Raw genomic sequence first — 19,055 nt, forward strand, 5'->3', positions numbered from 1 at the left:
AGAGACACCACAGGCAAAACAGCATAACCAGTCAGACCTAATAAGTCAAACACAATTCAAAGAAGCCACACCGTTATATCACTATAGTGATATGTATAAGTAAAAGAGAAACCTTATTGAAACAAACACCACTAACAGGCTAGGAAAGCAAGGAAAATACCAGCTATGGTATTGAAGGAATACCACAAGGGTAAGGGAGGAAAGACCGTGCCCACAATGATACTCGAAAGATTACCAACAGTAACAATGGGCAGAGCAGAGAAGAAAAAATCAAAACAGAAGAAAACGCACTAGAAATACTAATCGCTCAGTAAAAAAGAAGATATCAAATGTTTTCCACACAAAATACCAAATAAAGTTCTACTTAGCGGAGAGCTCGGCTGAAACACGGCTTTACGGCTATGTGGAAAACGAGATCTGGGGTAACACGAAGGGCATTTTGGGTAGAAGCTTAGCTCGAGAGCTTTTGGCTGGCACAAGCTTGGTAAAAAGGCCTACTCGGTTCCAAGGGCTCGGAACTGAACCTATCAGTGATGAATGGAAAAAAGATTAATAACATCGGATGATTACTTACAGGTGGGGACTGGAACTTGAGCTGCAATAATGAGGATATACTTTCTCTTCCAGGTCCTTGACATAACAAAAGAGGTAGATTTCTTTAGAAATTTATTAAAATATTTGATACGGAAGACATGAATTCAATAGTAGGAACTTGGATAAAATTTACATATTTCTCCCTATAGTACAACACCTGAGCTAGACAGGCCAGAAAATCTATTTCACAGGAACATTTGCGTTTTATTTAAAGCTTTTGACACACATCCAGTAGCTATTTTAGATCATGCAAAGATAAAAATTAAGATAAAATTCAGGATAATGAGTAAAAATTAGACACTGGTGCTTTTCCACTGTAAAAAGACAGGAATTCAATGAATGAGTAGTGCAAATTATTAGATAATTACTATATAATGCAGAAATTTCTTTAGAAGGGATAGTGAGTGAGTGGGATGAAATGAAAATGGAGTCTAAACGGTTTACTATTAAAATTTCGAACAGCACTCCATCAACTGTACTATAGTCGAACACGGAAGTTCGAAAATGATAATTGCGAAGTCAAAAAAACAATCTAAGAATGGGTTTTAACATGGGTCGAGGTAGGGGAGATGTTTGTAGTTCAGAATAATACTGAACACCTACCTCAACCCATGTTAAAACCGTTCCTAGATTGATTTTTTTTACTTCGATATTTGACGTTTTCGAACTTCCGTTGCAGACTATAGCACAGTCGACGGAGTGCCGTTTGAAATTTTAATAGTAAACCGTCTAAACATAGGGCTGAAATGACAGAGGAAGAGATGGTCAAGACGTAATAGGAAATACTTAGCGGGGTTGACAAAGGTTGAAGTACTGCAGAATAAGGGGTATACCACAGAACAAGACAAAAAGTACAGTTGTGTACATTTACCATAAATGTAGATGTTCGAGTGCATTCACTGTTGCTGTTGTCACATTTGGGTTATCTGCTTGCAGTAGTCCTCAGTCGGCCTGATTATCAAAGTCTTGGGTCCTGCGTCGGTTGCTGTCTCATCTTCCATGATGACAAGTAGTCATGGGTATAAAGCATGCAGCAGACGCCATTACATCAGTTCTTCTTGCCCCAGATGTCAGGTGCCCTCCTAATGGGAAGCAATTAACTATATATATATATATATATATATATATATATATATATATAAGATTATACCGCCAACAAAAAAGCAAATACACCAAAAAGCTTTTAAGCATAGTGAAGGAGAATAGAAGTATAGCCAAAAGACAGGGGGCTGGAGGGAGGGTAACCAGGACTGCAACAGTGAATACACTCTAACATCTACATTTATGGCAAGTGTACACAACTGTACTAACTGTACTATGTTCTTCGTGTTTCACTGTTGCAGTCATCACATTTGGGTAGATTCCCAAAGCTAAGGATGGGAGGAGGAATTTAGACAGCATTAAGACCAGCTATAAGGCCCTGCAAGACTGCAGTGGCAAAACCAGCTCTGGATTTAGAGAAAATTGGCAAATGGTAATGCTTGGTGAAAGTATGTACAGAACTCCAGGTAGCAGCTTCTAGGATGTCCCTGGTAGGGACACCTCTGAGAAAGGCTGTAGAGGTAGATGCAGCCCTGGCTGAGTGTGGTCTAACACCCTGTGGGATACGTTTTCCATGATGCTTACAGGAGAAATGAATGCAATGGACTATCCATTTAGAAATGGTTTGCTTTGAAATGGCCTTCCCCTCTGTCCCTGCATCAAATGCCACCAGCAGCTGTTTATTTATTTTATTTTACATTTGTTGACTGGGATAGTCCGACTGTATGTATGTCTATTTTCAGCGAAGGCCCGGGGAGAAAAGCTCCTCATTAAGACAATTTACAAGACAGAAATCTTGACCATATACAATACAGATAATGTCAGACAGGTAAAAATTTAAAATATGGGAACATTTATATAGTACTGTTACAGTAACATACCATCTGTTCAGATTTCCTTTGAGGTTTAGTCCTGTCCAAGTAAAATCTAAGTTGTCTGTGCACATCTAAGGAGTGCAGTATCCATTCCCCTTTGTTCTGTGGACTAGAAAAGAAGGTTGGCAAATGAATGGACTGATTAAGAGCCACACTGGATACTACCTTGGGCATGAAGGAGGGATTGGTCCTGAGGGACACCCTGTCCGCATGAAAGATGAAAGGCTCCACTGCCATAAGGGCCTTCTTGCTGCAGTGATTGCTAAAAGGAAGGCTGTTTTCCAAGAAAGGAATTTTAACTTTCAGCTGGCTCAAAAGGAGGTAGAGTGAGTTTTTCCAATACAAAGTTAACGTCCCAGACTGGAGTTGGGGCTCTCCTGGGTGGTCCTACATTTTTGGCCCCTCTGAGGAACTGCTTAAGCAGTGGATGAGAGAAGAGGGGTGGTTCTGTGTTGTAATGAGTTGAAATGGCTGAGGCATGAATTTTGATGGAGGAAAAGGAAAGGCCCTTGTGAAGCATCTCAGTTAAGTATTGAAGAATCTGAGGTAAATTAGGCGCAGCTGTACCCATCCCTTGAGTTTGGTTCCAGGAACAGACCTTTTCCATTTTTCAGCATAAGATTTGCTAGTACTAGGCCTCCTTGCCGCCAGAATGACATCCAACACTTGTTTACTGAGGGATGGTAATGGAGAGAGCAGGTAATTAGCCAGGTGGCCAGATTCAGGGTTTGAAGCTGAGGATGCAGAATCTGGCCCTCCTGCTGGGACAGCAGGGTAGGGGTCTGAGGCAGGTGCCATGGTGCCAGCAGTGACACACTGTGCAAGAGGGGGTACCAGTGTTGGCGTGGCCAGTCTGGTGCAATCAGTATCATCCTTGGTTTGTCCTGTTTAATCTATAGTAGCACTCTGGAGAGGAGAGGCAGAGGAAGAAAGACCTAAACTGATAGATTTTTCCAGGTGAAGGACAGGGCATCCACTTTCCAAGCTTGTTTGTGGGGAGTCCTTGTGCAGAATTTGTCCAATGGGTAGTTATGGGGGGAGGCAAACAGGTCTATATCTGGGCTCCCCCATAAGTTTATTAACATGTTGAAAGTCTTTGGCTCCTGTTTCCACTCATGTGGGTCCATCCGATTTCTGCTTAGTTCATCTGCCAGTGTACATAGCTTTCCTGGCAGGAATTGAGCCTGTAGGTGCACTTGGTAGCTCAAGGCTGTGTTCCGCAGAGCCATGGCTAGTCTGCTGAGGGGGTATGAATGGGTACCTCCTACTTGTTTATATACCACATAACAGTGGTATTGTCCGTCTTTACCATTAATTGTCTTGGAAAAATGTGGTCCTTGAAGGCTGTCAGAGCATTCTGTACAGCTAACATTTCTTTTTGATTGATATGCAGGTGCATTTGATTTGGGTTCCATTTGCCCTGAATGCACTTCCCTGCCAGGTGAGCTCCCCCATGCATAGTCTGATGCATCTGTTAGGGTTTGGGCGGCAGGGGGTAGAGTGAATGGTAGTCCCTTGTTTTGGTGGCAGGCCTCTGCCCACCAAAGGAACTCTAACTGTAGGCAATGTATGACAGGAATCATTGCTTCTAGATCCTGAGAATGTTGACACCATAGGCTTTTTAGATATCCCTGTAGTTTCCTCATATGCAGTCTTGCATATCGAATTAGGAGAATGCAGGAGGCCATGAACCCCAAGGCTTGCAATATTTGCCTAGCAGATAGCAGGATTTTTGTGGAAATTAGTCTGAAGTAAGCTATCAAATTAATTTGTTTCTCTGGCGTGAGGAAAGCCATCTGGGAAGTTGTGTTCAAGCTTGCTCCCAGGAATATAATTTGTTGACGGGGTACAAGATGTGATTTCTTTTCATTTATGGTGTACCCCAGACAAGTTAGCATCTTCTGTACAAACGCCAGATGATTCAAAATTATGTCCTGGCTTTCTGCCTGAATTAGACAATCGCCCAGGTATGGGTATATCTGAATATTTCTTTGCTTGCAAAATGCAATGACTGGAGGCACTTTGTGAATACCCTGGGCGCAGTAGATAAGCTAAAGGGCAGTACAGAGAACAGATGGTGCGTGTAACCTGATTTGAAGCATAGGTATCTTCTGCAAGATTCCCTAATTGGGATGTGCAGGTAGGCTTCTTTTAAATCCACTGTTGCCAACCAGGCATCCTAGCTAGCATAGGAAGCAACTGGTTAAGAGTTAGCATCTTGAATTTTGGGATCACCAAAAAGGTGCTTAGGATAGAAAGGTCCAGGATAGGATGCCATGAGTTGTCTTTTCTGGGTACCAGGTTAAGTCTTGAGTAGAAACCTTGTCCCTTTTCCTCTTCATGTCAGTTTGAATAGCCCTTATGCTTAAGAGAGAGAGTACTTTCTTTTGAGCCTCTGCCCACTGATTTGGGGGTAGATCTGGCCAACCGTTTGGGGTTGGTAAACGTCTGGAAGTGAAATTTGTATCCCTGGGAAACTATTTAAAACCCATTTGTCCTGGGTAATGAGTTTCCAGTTTTTTGTCTGCAGAGCAATCTTTCCTCCTAAAGGAGCAGTCAGCTGAGAAGGGCTTGGAAATTTTAAAGTTAAGTCACTGAGACAGTTTACCATAGGGGGGAGTCTTACTACTCCCTGATTTGGAAGTGGGTAGCCCCACTGCTTAGTCCTGTGCATACCTTGGGACTGAAGCCTGGGTGTTCTGCTGGTTCTGGGTTTGGACTGAACGCCTGGAAGAGGCAGGAAAGGAACAATTCTTAGAGGGCCAATGCCTACTAAATCTTGGAGGCTGTACTTGTAGGAAATCAACAGTTTGCATAGATTTAACTTTTTCCTCCATCTTTTTAAGTACTACTACTTTGTTGCCAAACAGACGGTCCTGCCTTAAGGGAGCATCCAGCAATTTAGCTTTAACATGATTGGCAAAGATTGCTCCTTAAGCCAAGCATGCCTTCTAAATACAGACCCAGTGACAGCAGCCCTGCAAGATGCCTCTAGTGAATCAAAACCACATTGCAAAGTAGGTTTTCCAACTTGTTCAGCAGAATGCATTAAATCCTGTAAATCCTTATTTTCAGCACAGTCCGGAATCAACATTATTTTCTGTTTAAGCAATCCAATAATATGCTGATGATACTTTAACATATGAAACTGGCAGTTTAAGGCTCTAATGGCCAAGGTTGCATAAGTGTATACCTTCCTACGCCATCTATCCAGCGCCCTGGAATCTCTATCAGAGGGGGTAGGATTTTTGGCAGTAGTAGCCTTAATGTCCTTGGATCCCAGTGAAATGGCCTCAGGATCCGCAGAAGGATTTTTAAAAAGGAACTTGTGAGAGTCAGGAACCCTGTAATATCTATCAGGTTTTCTGGGAGCAGGAGGTAAAGAGTCAAGGGCCAAGCATAATTCCGAAAAGACATCAACAATGCCCACTACAGGGGGGATAGTTAAAGGCCTGTGCTGGGGCAGGAGTAAGACATCCCTAAGCCTCTTTTTAGAATCAGAGTAATCCTGGCTTTCCCAGCGGAAATGCTCCCTAAGAGTATGCAATGTTTCACCAAAAGAGAAATCCTCTGGAGGAGAAGCAGAAGGAATAGAGTCCTCTGCATCAGAATCCTCATAGGTAGATCAAGGTAAATCCTGGTCATCAGAGGAAACAGAAATTTCAGAATCCTGATCTGAAGTATCCTAAGCAAATTTAGCCCTAGGTCTCTTAGAGGGGGAAGGCTGGCTTCCCCTGATTAAATTAATAAGGTCTTCAGCCATTCTTATCATTTGTTTTTTTTTTGGGGGGGGGAAGAGGCCTGACCATGCGGTCTGGTTGTCGGTTTCCTAGGCATGGTTTGAGTTTTAGGCCTTGAAGAAGAAGATGGCGTTGGTTTAATATGCAAGTCAGTAGGCCTGAATACACCCTCAGAAGCCGGTGCCTGCATAGCGGCTTCGGACCGATCCAAGGTAGTGACATACGCAGGTTCTACAGCTGAAGCATCTCGCGGTATACCAGACTCCAAATGGGTCTCAGTAGAGGCCTGTGAATCTGAAGTTGCGGGTATCAGGGGCTGCGAAAGCACCTCACTGAGTACCGGCGAACTGGCGACTAGCTTAGTAGAAACGCTGTCAGCAGCTTTGGACCTAGGCGGACTGTCTCTGTCTTTATCTTTACGTTTTTTTGGAATGTCAGCAGTCAGGTGGCTTACCGAAGACATATCTGGATAATTGAATCGAGTACCAAAATATTTAGAAGCGTAAATATACCGACAACGAATAGTTTGTTGTTTAAATAAGGTACAAAACTGACAGCGAGGTACGTCGTGGTCAGAGCCCAGGCAAGGAATACAGTACGAATTAAAATCTTTAGGAGGTATTTGCTTTCCACAAGAAATACAATTATTGACTTTTACTGACATCGGTTTAGAGCAAGAAAAAGTTTCCCCAATGGGGTACTTGGCTTTAGTTGAACACGTCGGTTCTGAAACTCAAAAACGACTGATACTTGTGAACTTGCTTCAGCTTCGGGCACTGCATGGCAAGAAAGACTGATGTAATGGTGTCGGCTGCATGCTTTATACCCCTGACTACCTGACATCATGGAAGAGGAGACAGCAACCGACGCAGGAGCAAAGACTTTGATAATTAGGCCAACTGAGGGCTACTGCAAACAGATGAACCAAATGTGATGACTGCAACAGTGAAACACGAAAAACATCTGCAGAGTGCTAAAAAGAAAATAAAGGAATGAAGTCCAACTGGGATTCCAGGGAATCTAAGTGCTGGGTCCAACAATTTTGTACACATCATTGAAGTTTCCTCATGTGGTGATAGGAGAGTGGTGTCACAAGAAACATGGACGCCATTAGTCCTAGAATTTTTAGGAACTCTCCTGTCAAGACGGTGTTTCTTCTGGAGAATTCTTGAAACCTTGCCCGGTAGGTCAGGATCTTGTCTTTGGGAAGAAAGGCCATTCTTTTGTTGGAGTCGATTAAGCACCCCCAGGAAGATTATTCCTTGCAAGGATGTCAGACACTACTCCTGAAGGCTCAACTTAAACTTTTGCTGGGAGACTAAGGTTGAGGCCTTCTCTAGTGATTCTAAATACCTGAATATAGACTCTGCACAGATTAGCAAGTCATCCAGGTAAAGGAAAATGTGAATGCCAAGAGTCTGGAAGTGAGCCACTACCGGAGCAAGGCATTTGGTAAAAACTGAAGGTGCAGTGGGTAGCCCAAAGGACAATGTAGAGAACTGATTGGAATTTGTTGCATCTGTTTCACACTCTCTCATGAACTGATGAGCAATGTATACATGATGATATGCATCTTTCAAGCCCAGGGTCTTCATAAAGCAGTAACATGGCAGTAGAGGGAGCACTGTTTGCAGGGTATGCATTTTGAACTTGAGGGACCTTGACAAAAACATTCAGAAAGGATATGTCCAACACCAGTCTCAACGACCACTCTTTTTTGGGGACCAGGAAAATTCTGAAAAATAAATATTTCATTCTCTCTGAAGAGGGACATGCTCCGTGACCCTGGTATCTAGCAATTGCTGGAGTATTCAAGGGAATAGTCTGTTCTGACGGCCGAGGAAGAACCCCTTGAACGGAGGAGCATGTTCCATTTACTGTCATCTGTAACCTCTGCCAATGATACTGAGTACCCATTTTTCAGAAACCACTGATGGCCAGGTTGCCTTGTTGAGAGCTATATTTCAAGATGGGGCACCATCAGAGGAACTTGAGAATGATGGGTGTCGAGCCTCGATACACTCATAGGTTTTCCTGCACTGTAGTAGAGGACACCACTGATGGTAAGGATACTTCTGTCCTGCCAAATGTAAATGATGTGAGTTTTTTTCCTCCTTTTATGACAGTGCTATAGCACCTTGCCCAACACTGTCGGCACGGCAACAAACCAGAGATATGCACTTACACAATGATGCACCTGCAAATGTCACACCATCTGCTTGTTCAGAAGTCCACTTCAGTAGTTTACTGGGACCAGCATGTATCTAACCGGGGGAAGGGGTTTAATTTGCATGGGACACTTTTGCTTGGAGATGTACTGGAGTTGCAAAATGAAGCAAGGCCACACAGAGTCTTTTCTCCATTATATGAGTTTTATTTACTGCAAAGAGCTTTCATGTACCATTCCATTGCAAGCAAGCCATACTATTCATGATATTTACAAATAATGTCACATAATATGTTGAAGTATTTTTCACTTTGATAAGAGAAAATACTAATTATCACAAGTATCAATGGGAAAAAAATTGTATTCCAGAACATATTTTCATCACTATTTTAATATGAAAAGGTGAAAATTAAGCAAACTTATCTGTTGGCAGCCAGTTAATCCATATTCTGAAAGTCATCACTGGATCTTGGAAAAGTAGACAAAGAAAGGTAAGAAAATAGGTGTTGCGTTTGAGCAATCCTCTCAGAGTTTAATGACATTGAAATTGTATATTACGTATGTATGCACATGCATATACGTGTGTGTGTGTGTCTGTATGTATGTATATATATATATATATATATATATATATATATATATATATATATATATATATATATATATATATATATATATATATATATATATATATATATATTATATACACACAAACACACACGTGTCCAATGGGTAGTTCTGGGGGGGAAAGAACACAGACACACACACACACACACACACACACACACACACACACACACACACATGTGTGAGTGAGTGCATATGTCTAGATGTACATTTTGGTGGGTTGGGGTTTGCCCCTGTAAAATGTTTTTGTGTTCAATCAGGAGAATGTCACTGATTTGAGTAGCAACACCCACAGGCACTGGCTGCTTTGCGATCAAATAATCGTATGTCAATTCACTGAGAAGTGATAATTCACAATCAACAAAAAAATAATAATGTCAAAAGCCAAACCAGGACATGTATATATATATATATATATATATATATATATATATATATATATATATATATATATATATATATATATATATATATATATATATATATATATATATATATATATGTGTGTATATATATATATATATATATATATATATATATATTAATATTAATATAAATATATATATATATATACACACACACACACACACACACACACACACACACACACACTGTCTGTAAAAAAAATGGATCTTCTAAAACATCTAATACATATGTGAGCAACCTACAGCTCTCTCTCTCAATGATCTACCCTGAGGCACTTTTTTTTGCTCACCACAGGACTTTGCTCAATTGCTCCTCTGCCTGCATCCAACCCATTTCTTCTGGGAGGATTGGAGTATGGCCTTTCTGGGAAAGGTGAGAGCCTTATGGCCTCATTCATTCCTGCCCAGGAATCCTTATCAGCCTTCTGTTTACGGCAAGAGTCAGGTGGTGGGGAGAAGGCCAGCTTGCTGGCCCCGTGGGGAGACCTTGACTCTCCCCCGGGCAGTACTCCCCTCAGCAGTTATTGTTGCCTCTGAACGCACTCCATATGGGATCAGTAGGCTCTCACTCCACTGTGTGTGCCATCTGGTTCTTGCTAGGTGCCTCCTATGTGGTATGCCAAAACTACCTCCCTCCCACCAGGATGTGTGAGCTGGCAGTGGCCACTCATTTCCATCCTTCCAAGTCAGCTCTAACAAGCACCTGATCTGTTAACTGAACTTGGGCTGCCTAAGCTGTATTCAGGACTTTATCCTGCTACATCAAGGGAAATGGCTCACTCCTGATGGTATTCAGTGAAAATAACTTGTTGTTACTTTCTCAGTGTACCAACCCACCTTCATACTATCTTCATGCTTCATCCCCACCAGCAAATCACTTCCATGCTCTGCCACTTTTGTTTATACAATCAAAAACATTTAAGACTGTATATGTCTTCTTTCTCTCTCTTTTTTTTTTTTAGAATATAATTTATATAAATTCTGATGTGCCACTATGACAAAATATTTTACCTGGTGCATATTTCATGCTGTTCAAGAGATAAGCCAGACTACAGCACAAGCATAGAGGTCATTAAGGATGAAATTCAAGTAACTATGATCATAAAGGATGTCTGACAGTGTCACCAATTATTTTCATCCTGTAAACATTAAAGCAGATTGTAGTTTCCTTCCACATCAGCTGTGCTACGTCATGCCTTTACTGAACTTGACTGCTTCACAGTACGACTTGGAGAACAGCCTGATGCATAAGCAACTGAAAACTGTGTCACTTCTTCACACAGTTCCACTTGCTGAATCTCTGCTTCAAATGGCTTGAGAATCATGACAACCCCTTAAAATGGAACTTGTTTTAATTCAAACAGTGAAGGCAATGTATTTGAGCATTTAATTACATCTTGATGTGGCTGGTTTTATGTTACTCGAAGTAAATCTGCACTGCAACTTCTGAGCATTTTAATGAAAACGCTTGACTGATTTCTTGTGGACCTACTCATGTGGTCTTGGATGTCAAAACATTTGCACAATGTAGGAAGGTTATCAGGGAGGGCAGCTGCGGTGGTGCGGTTAGTGTTGCCGCCTCACAGCAAGAGGTACTCCAGTTCGATCCTAGGCTGGGGTTCCTTCTGTGCGGAGTCTGCATGTCCTCCCTGTGGTCGCGTGGGTTTCCTCTGGGTGCTCTGGTTTCCTCCCACATCCCAAAGACATGCTGTAGGTGGATCGGACACTCTAAATTGGCCCTAAGTGTGAGTGTATGCGTGTGTGTGTGCCTTCTGTGGAAGGATGGGCGCCGGGCTGGCAACTCAACACCGTAAAACTCAATTGCAAATCATGAGCGGACAGGTGATCTGCTGTGGTGACCCCTAACCGGGAAAAGCCGAAAGAAGGAGGAAGGAAGGTTATCAGGGAAGTGTAGCATTCCATACAATAACCAGAATGTCAGGTCTTGAATCCACATCTAGCTTTTAACATACCATATTTATTAAATGTATACCTACCAAAGAATAACTGACATGGTCTCCAGTTATATATTTTTATCAATATAGTGATTTTCAACATAACATATTAAAAATGTCAAAATAATCAAATGAGATAGAAAGCAACAGTAAGAGGTGGAAACTAAGGATAAAAAAATAAGAAGAGATGAAAACTGGATAGCAAATAATCATATAAAGAACAGCAACTGAATTGTTCAAAATGCGCAGCCTAGACCACAAAACAATACTGCAGAAGAAGAAGACATCAAATGTGTAGCAATAACACTACACAAATGAGCTAAGTAGTGAAAACTTATAAATATGGAAAGGCATTCAGAACCACAAAAAAAGGGAAAGCTAATGTAATATAAGCTATGTAAAGAAAAATTCAGGACTAAATTATAATCACCTGAAATATTTCTTATGCTTTCCCCCCAGTGATCATGGTAAACAGCCATGTAATTTACCAAATTTTAAATCTTTGTGTAGTTTTATCAAAGTTTTTTACAGTTTGACTTCAATGGTTTTGAGCAAGTAACTGAAAAATTGTGTAAGCAATAACTTTTAGCAGAAATCTTCAACATTGTAGGTCCATTTAGAAATTCGCCATGGTTTCTTGACTTCTAAAGGAGTGGCTGCAGTAACTGTTTTTTCTTTTTAGTCGGCGCAGCATTACTCCTATGTACCACCAACTATTAAAATACTTATGGACTACTGTCCACCAGTAAGAGGCGACCCAAAATTAGTCTAGTTAGCAAAACCACCCTATGTACAATCCATTGGTGGGTGAACGTTCACTCAAGTAGAACCAGCCCAGTGGTTACTTTCAAAAACACTGAAGGAATCCCTACTCAGAGGTACCAATTGCTTTTGCTTCCACAATATCTTTAAAATGGTCTCTTTTTAAGCATTTTTCTTACATGCAGTGTTAACTGTGTGTCAACTTAAAGAGTACTTTAACTTAAAATGTCAACTAGTTTTTAAAAACTTTAAAGGAATTGATTTCACACTGCTTGTGTATTCTATATACACTCTGCTGATGAACATTAATGGCCTCTTCTGTCAGATTCCAATATATCTGCTCAGTAGATAGCCTTGTCATGTCAAAGCGAGGTTCCACAGTTTGATTCTCAGCTGGAGAGCCTTCTGTGCGGAATCTGCATGTCCTCTTGTTTCTCCTGAGCATTATTCTTGTATGTATTGTTTCCACATTTTCCTTTTATTTCTATGTACTTTTGCTTCTCTTTTCTAAATGTTCATCTTTTAGTTATTTTAATACTTTAATATGTATGGTTTAAACTTTAATTAAAATGTGCTTCTTTGGCAACCATCTGAATTAAACTTAAAGCTTGACTTGTTTCTAGGCATTTCCAATCCTATCTGTTCAAAAGAATCCTTTCCTTAGTTACAGCCATATGCTCACCCAGTGTTTCTGACTAGTATTCTGTGGGGGATTGTCTGCCAACTCATTACACTCACAATACACAATATTCCAGGCCCATTCCACCTCACCTCCAGGGTTTACAAGAGGCACTCTTTTGAAGTCTGCTTTAGGGTATACAAATACCTGTGCAAACACTTCCAAGCAAAAATCCTAAGCCTTCTGGACTTGTACTTGGAAGCTTGTATATTTTTTTCTCCCATTGTTCCCTTGTAAATTGATTTTCCAGTCTTCTCAGTCTTTTCTAACCTTCTGTGATGCTTACAGTTATTGTGCAGTAGTCTGTTACGTACGAATTATCCTACTCTTATCGATCATCAATCCCTGGTTAGGGAAGGCAGTTCTTAGCCTGCAATCCAAACCAAATCTTGGCTCCATCCTACTCTGTACCTTTCCCTCTAGTTATTTGCTCATAATACCTCTGTTTTCTCCCTGCTTGTCATGTACATGAGCCTCAACTGTATAGCTCTAAAATATCCCTTTACATCAGGTAACCCTTCCATTTGCCCTATTGGATACGGGCACTGTAAACTAACATCGGATGGCACAGGGCCAGGGCAATTTTTTGAGGCTAGGCTTGTAAAGGCTCCAGGCCCACTAGCCTAGTACACACCTATGAATCTATAAAAAGCAGAGGCTGCACTGACTGCATGTAATGCAAAATAATTGCCTAGAATGTAACTGTAATAAACTTCATTTTTAAAAATAAATGAAGTGAATTTTAATAAAATTGTTAGAAAACAAACAGCAGTTCCTTGCTATGCAAAAGGTGAGTAATGATTACTTGTGCACACCTGACACACTTTCTTGGCAATGACAGTGTCAAGTGATGTTTTTCACTTGACCTGAGGCTGTGAATCTTGTGTACACACCCACATACACATGTGCATTATTTGAGGAAGCACTACAGAAATGGATATTAGGAGAAAAATCATAATTCAACTTTTACCTCTACCCCCCTCCAAGACTGCACAGAAATGAATCTGAACATCAAAGTAGCTGAATATTTTTTACTCAAACATTTTTCTGTAAACCACTACTTTCCAATTAAGTTGTGAAAACCCATTCCTCCGAAAAATAAGACAGATTTTTTTTTATAGTTTTTATTTGTGTAGGACTGATATAGTATCTTTATGAATTGTTAGTATTTTTTACTAATGGAATACTGATTTGACATATATCTAAGAAAATTTATGGCTTAATTAATTAAAAAAAGATGATTAGGAAATTATGTCATTCGGTATTTGTTATAAATTAAGGCTGGTGGAACTGTTTGCTATTCTTATGGAGTCCGTATGTTCTGACAAAAGCGCTCAATATTAAAGTTTTAAAATACACAAGTTTAATCTCTTCATTCCAGTCTGTGTTTTTCTGAAATTTTATTTTTTGCTAAACAATTCATGTAAAACTGCAATAAGAAAACTATAAAAGCACCACTAAATTTAGTTCAGAATATATCTCATTATGTCTCCCTCACAGCACTGTTAAAGAAAAAGACTGTCCCAAGACCTAGAAAGCCCCTACCAACAGCTCATTTTACCAGTAGGGTGACTCAAGCAGATTCTTACCTTAGGTACTTGTAAGTTTATAAGCTTTGAATGTTTCCAGAGAACGTCACATAACTACATACAAGTAACTGATAAATGTCGGTATTAATTATATATAAAAGTGCAACAGTCTGAAGTAAAAACAGTTGTCTGAGTACATACCCCTGGCAGAATTGTAAGCCTATTTGTATCGATCCAGAACTCCTTCAAACCAGTCAGCTGTTCTATCACTTCAGGCTAGAAAAGAAAAGAAGCTCACATTAAATTATTACAATCACACTATTTCATAGTAATGTAACACAGCACAGCCATGTAAAACACACTTCTTGTTATAAAACAGGTATCGATTCAAAATGTAGTGCACACTTCATTCATACTGATTCACAATGGTATACATTTAGCGAGTCTAAAAGGGTTATTTAGGTTATCTATTATAACACATATATGAGGAGATAATTAAGGTTTCCATGCAACCATAATGGAACAAACAGCTGTTTTGCCCCATTACTCAGTTTCAAAAAGGTCTGCTACAGAAGCACACGTGCTTACAACACACCTGCTAGCTGCCACTTGCCCAAAACACAAGTGCTTGAGCTCTCACTATCCTGGAATCTTGCTCCTACATAGCCTTCCCAACACCCATTCCTACTGACTACATAGCCCAACCAGAATCTAAACCTAAAACCTGCATCAGTTTCCAACATAACTCTTCACCTCTCAAACCTAAGCCACCCCCCCTCCCCATCCTAAAGTCCCCATCACTGCTTAAACCTAAAACTTCAACCCCTTTCCCTAAACCTAAATTTCCACATCACTCTCTAATGTAAACTCTTTTCCTGCTCCCCTAATACTAAAACTTCAAACCTCCCTCTCTAAATCTAAAATGGCCAATCACTACCTAACCGTAAAATATCCTTACTACTCCTTAATTATAGTGTCAGTTGCATAAAAGGTATCACACTCGCCTTTGGTGCAGATGACTATGAGTTCTATTACAACACCAGTTAGATCGATTGCTGACACTGTAGTGCAGTATAAGGGGGGGTGCTGTACTTCTGAGTGTATCATCCTTTGGATTAGACTTTAAACTAAGGCCCCATTTGTCTGCACTGGTGGTAGCTTAGGGGGGATGTGAATGATGCCACAGTACCTATCGAAAAGATTAGGGAAACTTCCTCAATGCCCTGTTCAAATTTCTCTTAGCAGTACAAACATCACTCCAGGTCTTCTCTGAAAAAAGGCTACTAGCCTAGTGGGACTAACCCGGTTAAACTATAAATAAATACTAAAACTTACCCTCACCTCCCTCCCCACAAACTTGTGTTCGATTTCGAAAACAAGCAGCTGCTTGCCCAAACTCATACTGATGGACACGCTATTCATATCTGTTAAGGAATACTCTCTTAATGCCTAGTTTATCTGCAAATGAATTTATCATTTGCCTTTTCATGATAGTTTGTTGCACATCCATTCATTGAATGAGACTGTCTACTTTGATATATGATAAGAGAGTCAGAATTAACAATGTAGAATAAAATGGAAGGACGTGTTCCTTTTCCCAAAGTTATGTGAACTAAATCTAAGCAATGGTGTGACTTTTGACATTTTCCACCCTTTTGCAAGTTAATTCATTCACAAGAATAAGTCTAAGTTTAACATTCCGAGTATGTTAAACTCAGGAGCTGCCATGGTGCCATAACATATAATATTCATAGAGTACTTGAATATGGAAAAAGAAGTTATGTTCTTACCATAACTTTGTTTTGTCGATCTTCATCTATTCTAGACAGTTGTGCTACAGTTCTGATCCTCGGAACTGCTTTGGTCGTTACACAGCTTGCGGTAGCCAAAAAAACTCTTGAGCTAAGAATCTACCCACAATGCCCCTCTCGACATTACCTCAGATCGAATTTGCAGACTTGCACACAAAAATAGAAGGAAACTAAACTAAATGAAGAATCCATGTCCAAGGTGCTTCCTAACAGGACACCCAGAACAAAGGTTCACTCCTCCAGGAATCCACAGGAGGGGGAAAAAAGGGTGGGATGCCAGGAATAAATGAACAACAACAACAAAGATGGAACGTTATAGTAAGAACATAACTTCTTTATCTGATGTTGTCAATCATCTATTCATGACAGCCGGGACAGAGTCCCCAGCTACACAAGATCCTGGGTGGTCCTATGGAAGGATATTCCTGAGAACCACAGAACTGAAGGAAGCTCTTCCCCTGGAGACTAAATTTGTGGAGTAGCCCACATTGCTGCTGTGCATATTTCACTCATAGAAGCCTTAGAATGGAAAACAGCTGAAGTGGCCATTAATCTGGTGGAATGTGTCTTCGCCGCCGCAGGTAACTTGGGAGTCTTTCTATTATAAATGTAAGTAATACAATCTCTTAAACATTTTGACAAGGTAACTTTAGAAACAGGTTTCCCTAAAGTTGTGCCAAAAAAGGATACAAAAAAGTTATGTACTCACCATAACGTTCCATCTGAGTAGTTGTTTTTCATTTGTCTTCAACCTGTGGGTCTATGGATCCGAATTGGATCCAACATGGCCACATAACTAGCATTTGATCCGAGTTCCAAGCTCCTCCCCTTACCCATAATGTTCCCTGACTCCTTCCTCCCTTTAGACAGAGTTTGCTGCTCAGCATAAAACATACACCCAACAAAACAAGACCTTCATACTACTGGCAGTCCAAAAATTCCTAAGCCAAACATAAGAAAGGACACTTGTGACAAGGTCGGGGGAAAGAGGGAGGGGTGGTTGAAGACAAATGAAGTACAAGTACTCAGATGGAAGGAATGTTATGGTGAATACATAACTTCTTTATCTGAAGTAGTTGACTTAATTTGGTCTTCAACCTGTGGGATAAAGTCCCCAGCTACTGACACCTGGGTGGCCCTCATGGAAGGATATTCCGCAGCACTGCCGAGCCAAAGGATGCCCTCTTCTTGAATACAATGTCCAATTTGTAAAGTGAGATGAAGGCATGAGATGAGGACCAAGTAGCTGCAGAAAGTACAGTTGTGCACACTTACCATAAATGTAGATGTTCAAGTGTATTCACTGTTGCAGTTATCACATTTGGGTTATCTGCTTGCAGTAGCCCTCAGTCTACCTGATTAACAAAGTCTTGGGTCCTGCGTCAGTTGCTGTCCCTTCTTCCGTGATATCAGGTTGTCAGGGGTATAAAACATGCAGCCGATGCCATTACATCAGATTTTCTTGCCCCAGATGTCAGGTGCCCCCCCTAATGGGAAGCAATTAAATCTACAAATATACAAGGTTATACCTCCAACAAAAAAGCAAATACACCAAAAAGCTTTTGAGCATAGTAAAGGAGGGTAGAGGTATAGCCAAAAGAAGTAAGGGGGCTGGAGGGAGGGTAACCAGGACTGCAACAGTAAATACACTCAAACATCTACATTTATGGTAAGTGTACACAACTGTACTATGTTCTTCGTGTTTCACTGTTGCAGTCATCACATTTGGGTAGATTCCCAAAGCTAAGGATGGGAGGAGGAATTTAAATAGCATTAGGACCAGCTATAAGGCCCTGCAAGACTGCAGTGGCAAAGCCAGCTCTGGATTTAGAGAAAATTGGCAGATGGTAATGCTTGGTGAAAGTATGTACAGAACTCCAGGTAGCAGCTTCTAGGATGTCCCTGGTAGGGACGCCTCTGTGAAAGGCTGCAGAGGAAGATGCAGGCCTGGTTGAGTGGAGTCTGATCCCCTTTGGGATAGGTTTTCCATGCTGATTGTAGCAGAAATTAATGCAATGGCCTATCCATTTGGAGATGGTTTGCTTTGAAATAGCCTTCCCCTGCAGCAAATGCCACCAGCAGTTGTTCAGATTTCCTTTGAGGTTTAGTCCTGTCCAAGTAGAATTTAAGTTGTCTGTGCACATCTAAGGAGTGCAGTATCCATTCCCCTTTGTTTTGTGGATTAGGAAAGAAGGTTGGCAAATGAATGGACTGATTAAGGGCCACACTGGATACCACCTTGGGCATGAAGGAGAGATTGGTCCTGAGGGATACCCTGTCCGCATGAAAGGCTCCACTGCCATAAGGGCCTGTAATTCAGATACCCTTCTTGCTGAAATGATTGCTGAAAGGAAAGCAGTTTTCAAAGAAAGGAATATTAGGTCTGCAGTACCAGTTGGCTCGGAAGGATTGAGAGTGAGTTTTTCCAATACAAAGTTAAGGTCCCACGCTGGGGTTGGAGCTCTCCTGGGCAGTCGTAACTATTTGGCCCCTCTGATGAACTGTTTGAGCAGTGGATGAGAGAAGAGGGGTGGTAATGTGTTACAATGAGCTGAGATGGCTGAAGCGTGAATTCTGACGGAGGAGAAAGACAGGCCCTTGTGAAGCATCTCGGTTAAGTATTGTAAAATCTGAGGTAAACTGAGCACTGCTACGCTCATCCCTTGAGATTGGTTCCAGGCACAGAATCTTTTTCATTTTTCAGCATAAGATTTTCTAATACTAGGCCTCCTTGCCTCTAAAATCATATCCATCACTGGTTTACTGAGGGATGGTAAAGGAGAGATTAGGTAATTAGTCAGGCTGCTAGGTTCAGTGTTTGAAGCTGAGGGTGCAGAATCTGGTTCTCCT

The 19,055-nt window shown here is 40.9% G+C and overlaps 1 protein-coding gene across 2 annotated transcripts in view; it reads right to left on the reverse strand.

Annotated features, from left to right (window-relative positions):
- Positions 1-19,055, reverse strand: part of ERBIN (erbb2 interacting protein) — a 3,184,408-nt gene that overhangs the window by 1,537,524 nt on the left and 1,627,829 nt on the right. For both annotated transcript variants that reach the window (XM_044063352.1, XM_044063353.1), the window contains exon 10: positions 14,596-14,670. In XM_044063352.1, the coding sequence (XP_043919287.1) occupies positions 14,596-14,670 (75 nt within the window). The remainder of the gene's footprint in view (positions 1-14,595; positions 14,671-19,055) is intronic.

This window comes from Protopterus annectens, chromosome 2.part1 (assembly GCF_019279795.1).
Source record: "Protopterus annectens isolate FY-2018-M chromosome 2.part1, PAN1.0, whole genome shotgun sequence".
In the NCBI taxonomy this organism is placed as follows: domain Eukaryota; kingdom Metazoa; phylum Chordata; order Ceratodontiformes; family Protopteridae; genus Protopterus; species Protopterus annectens.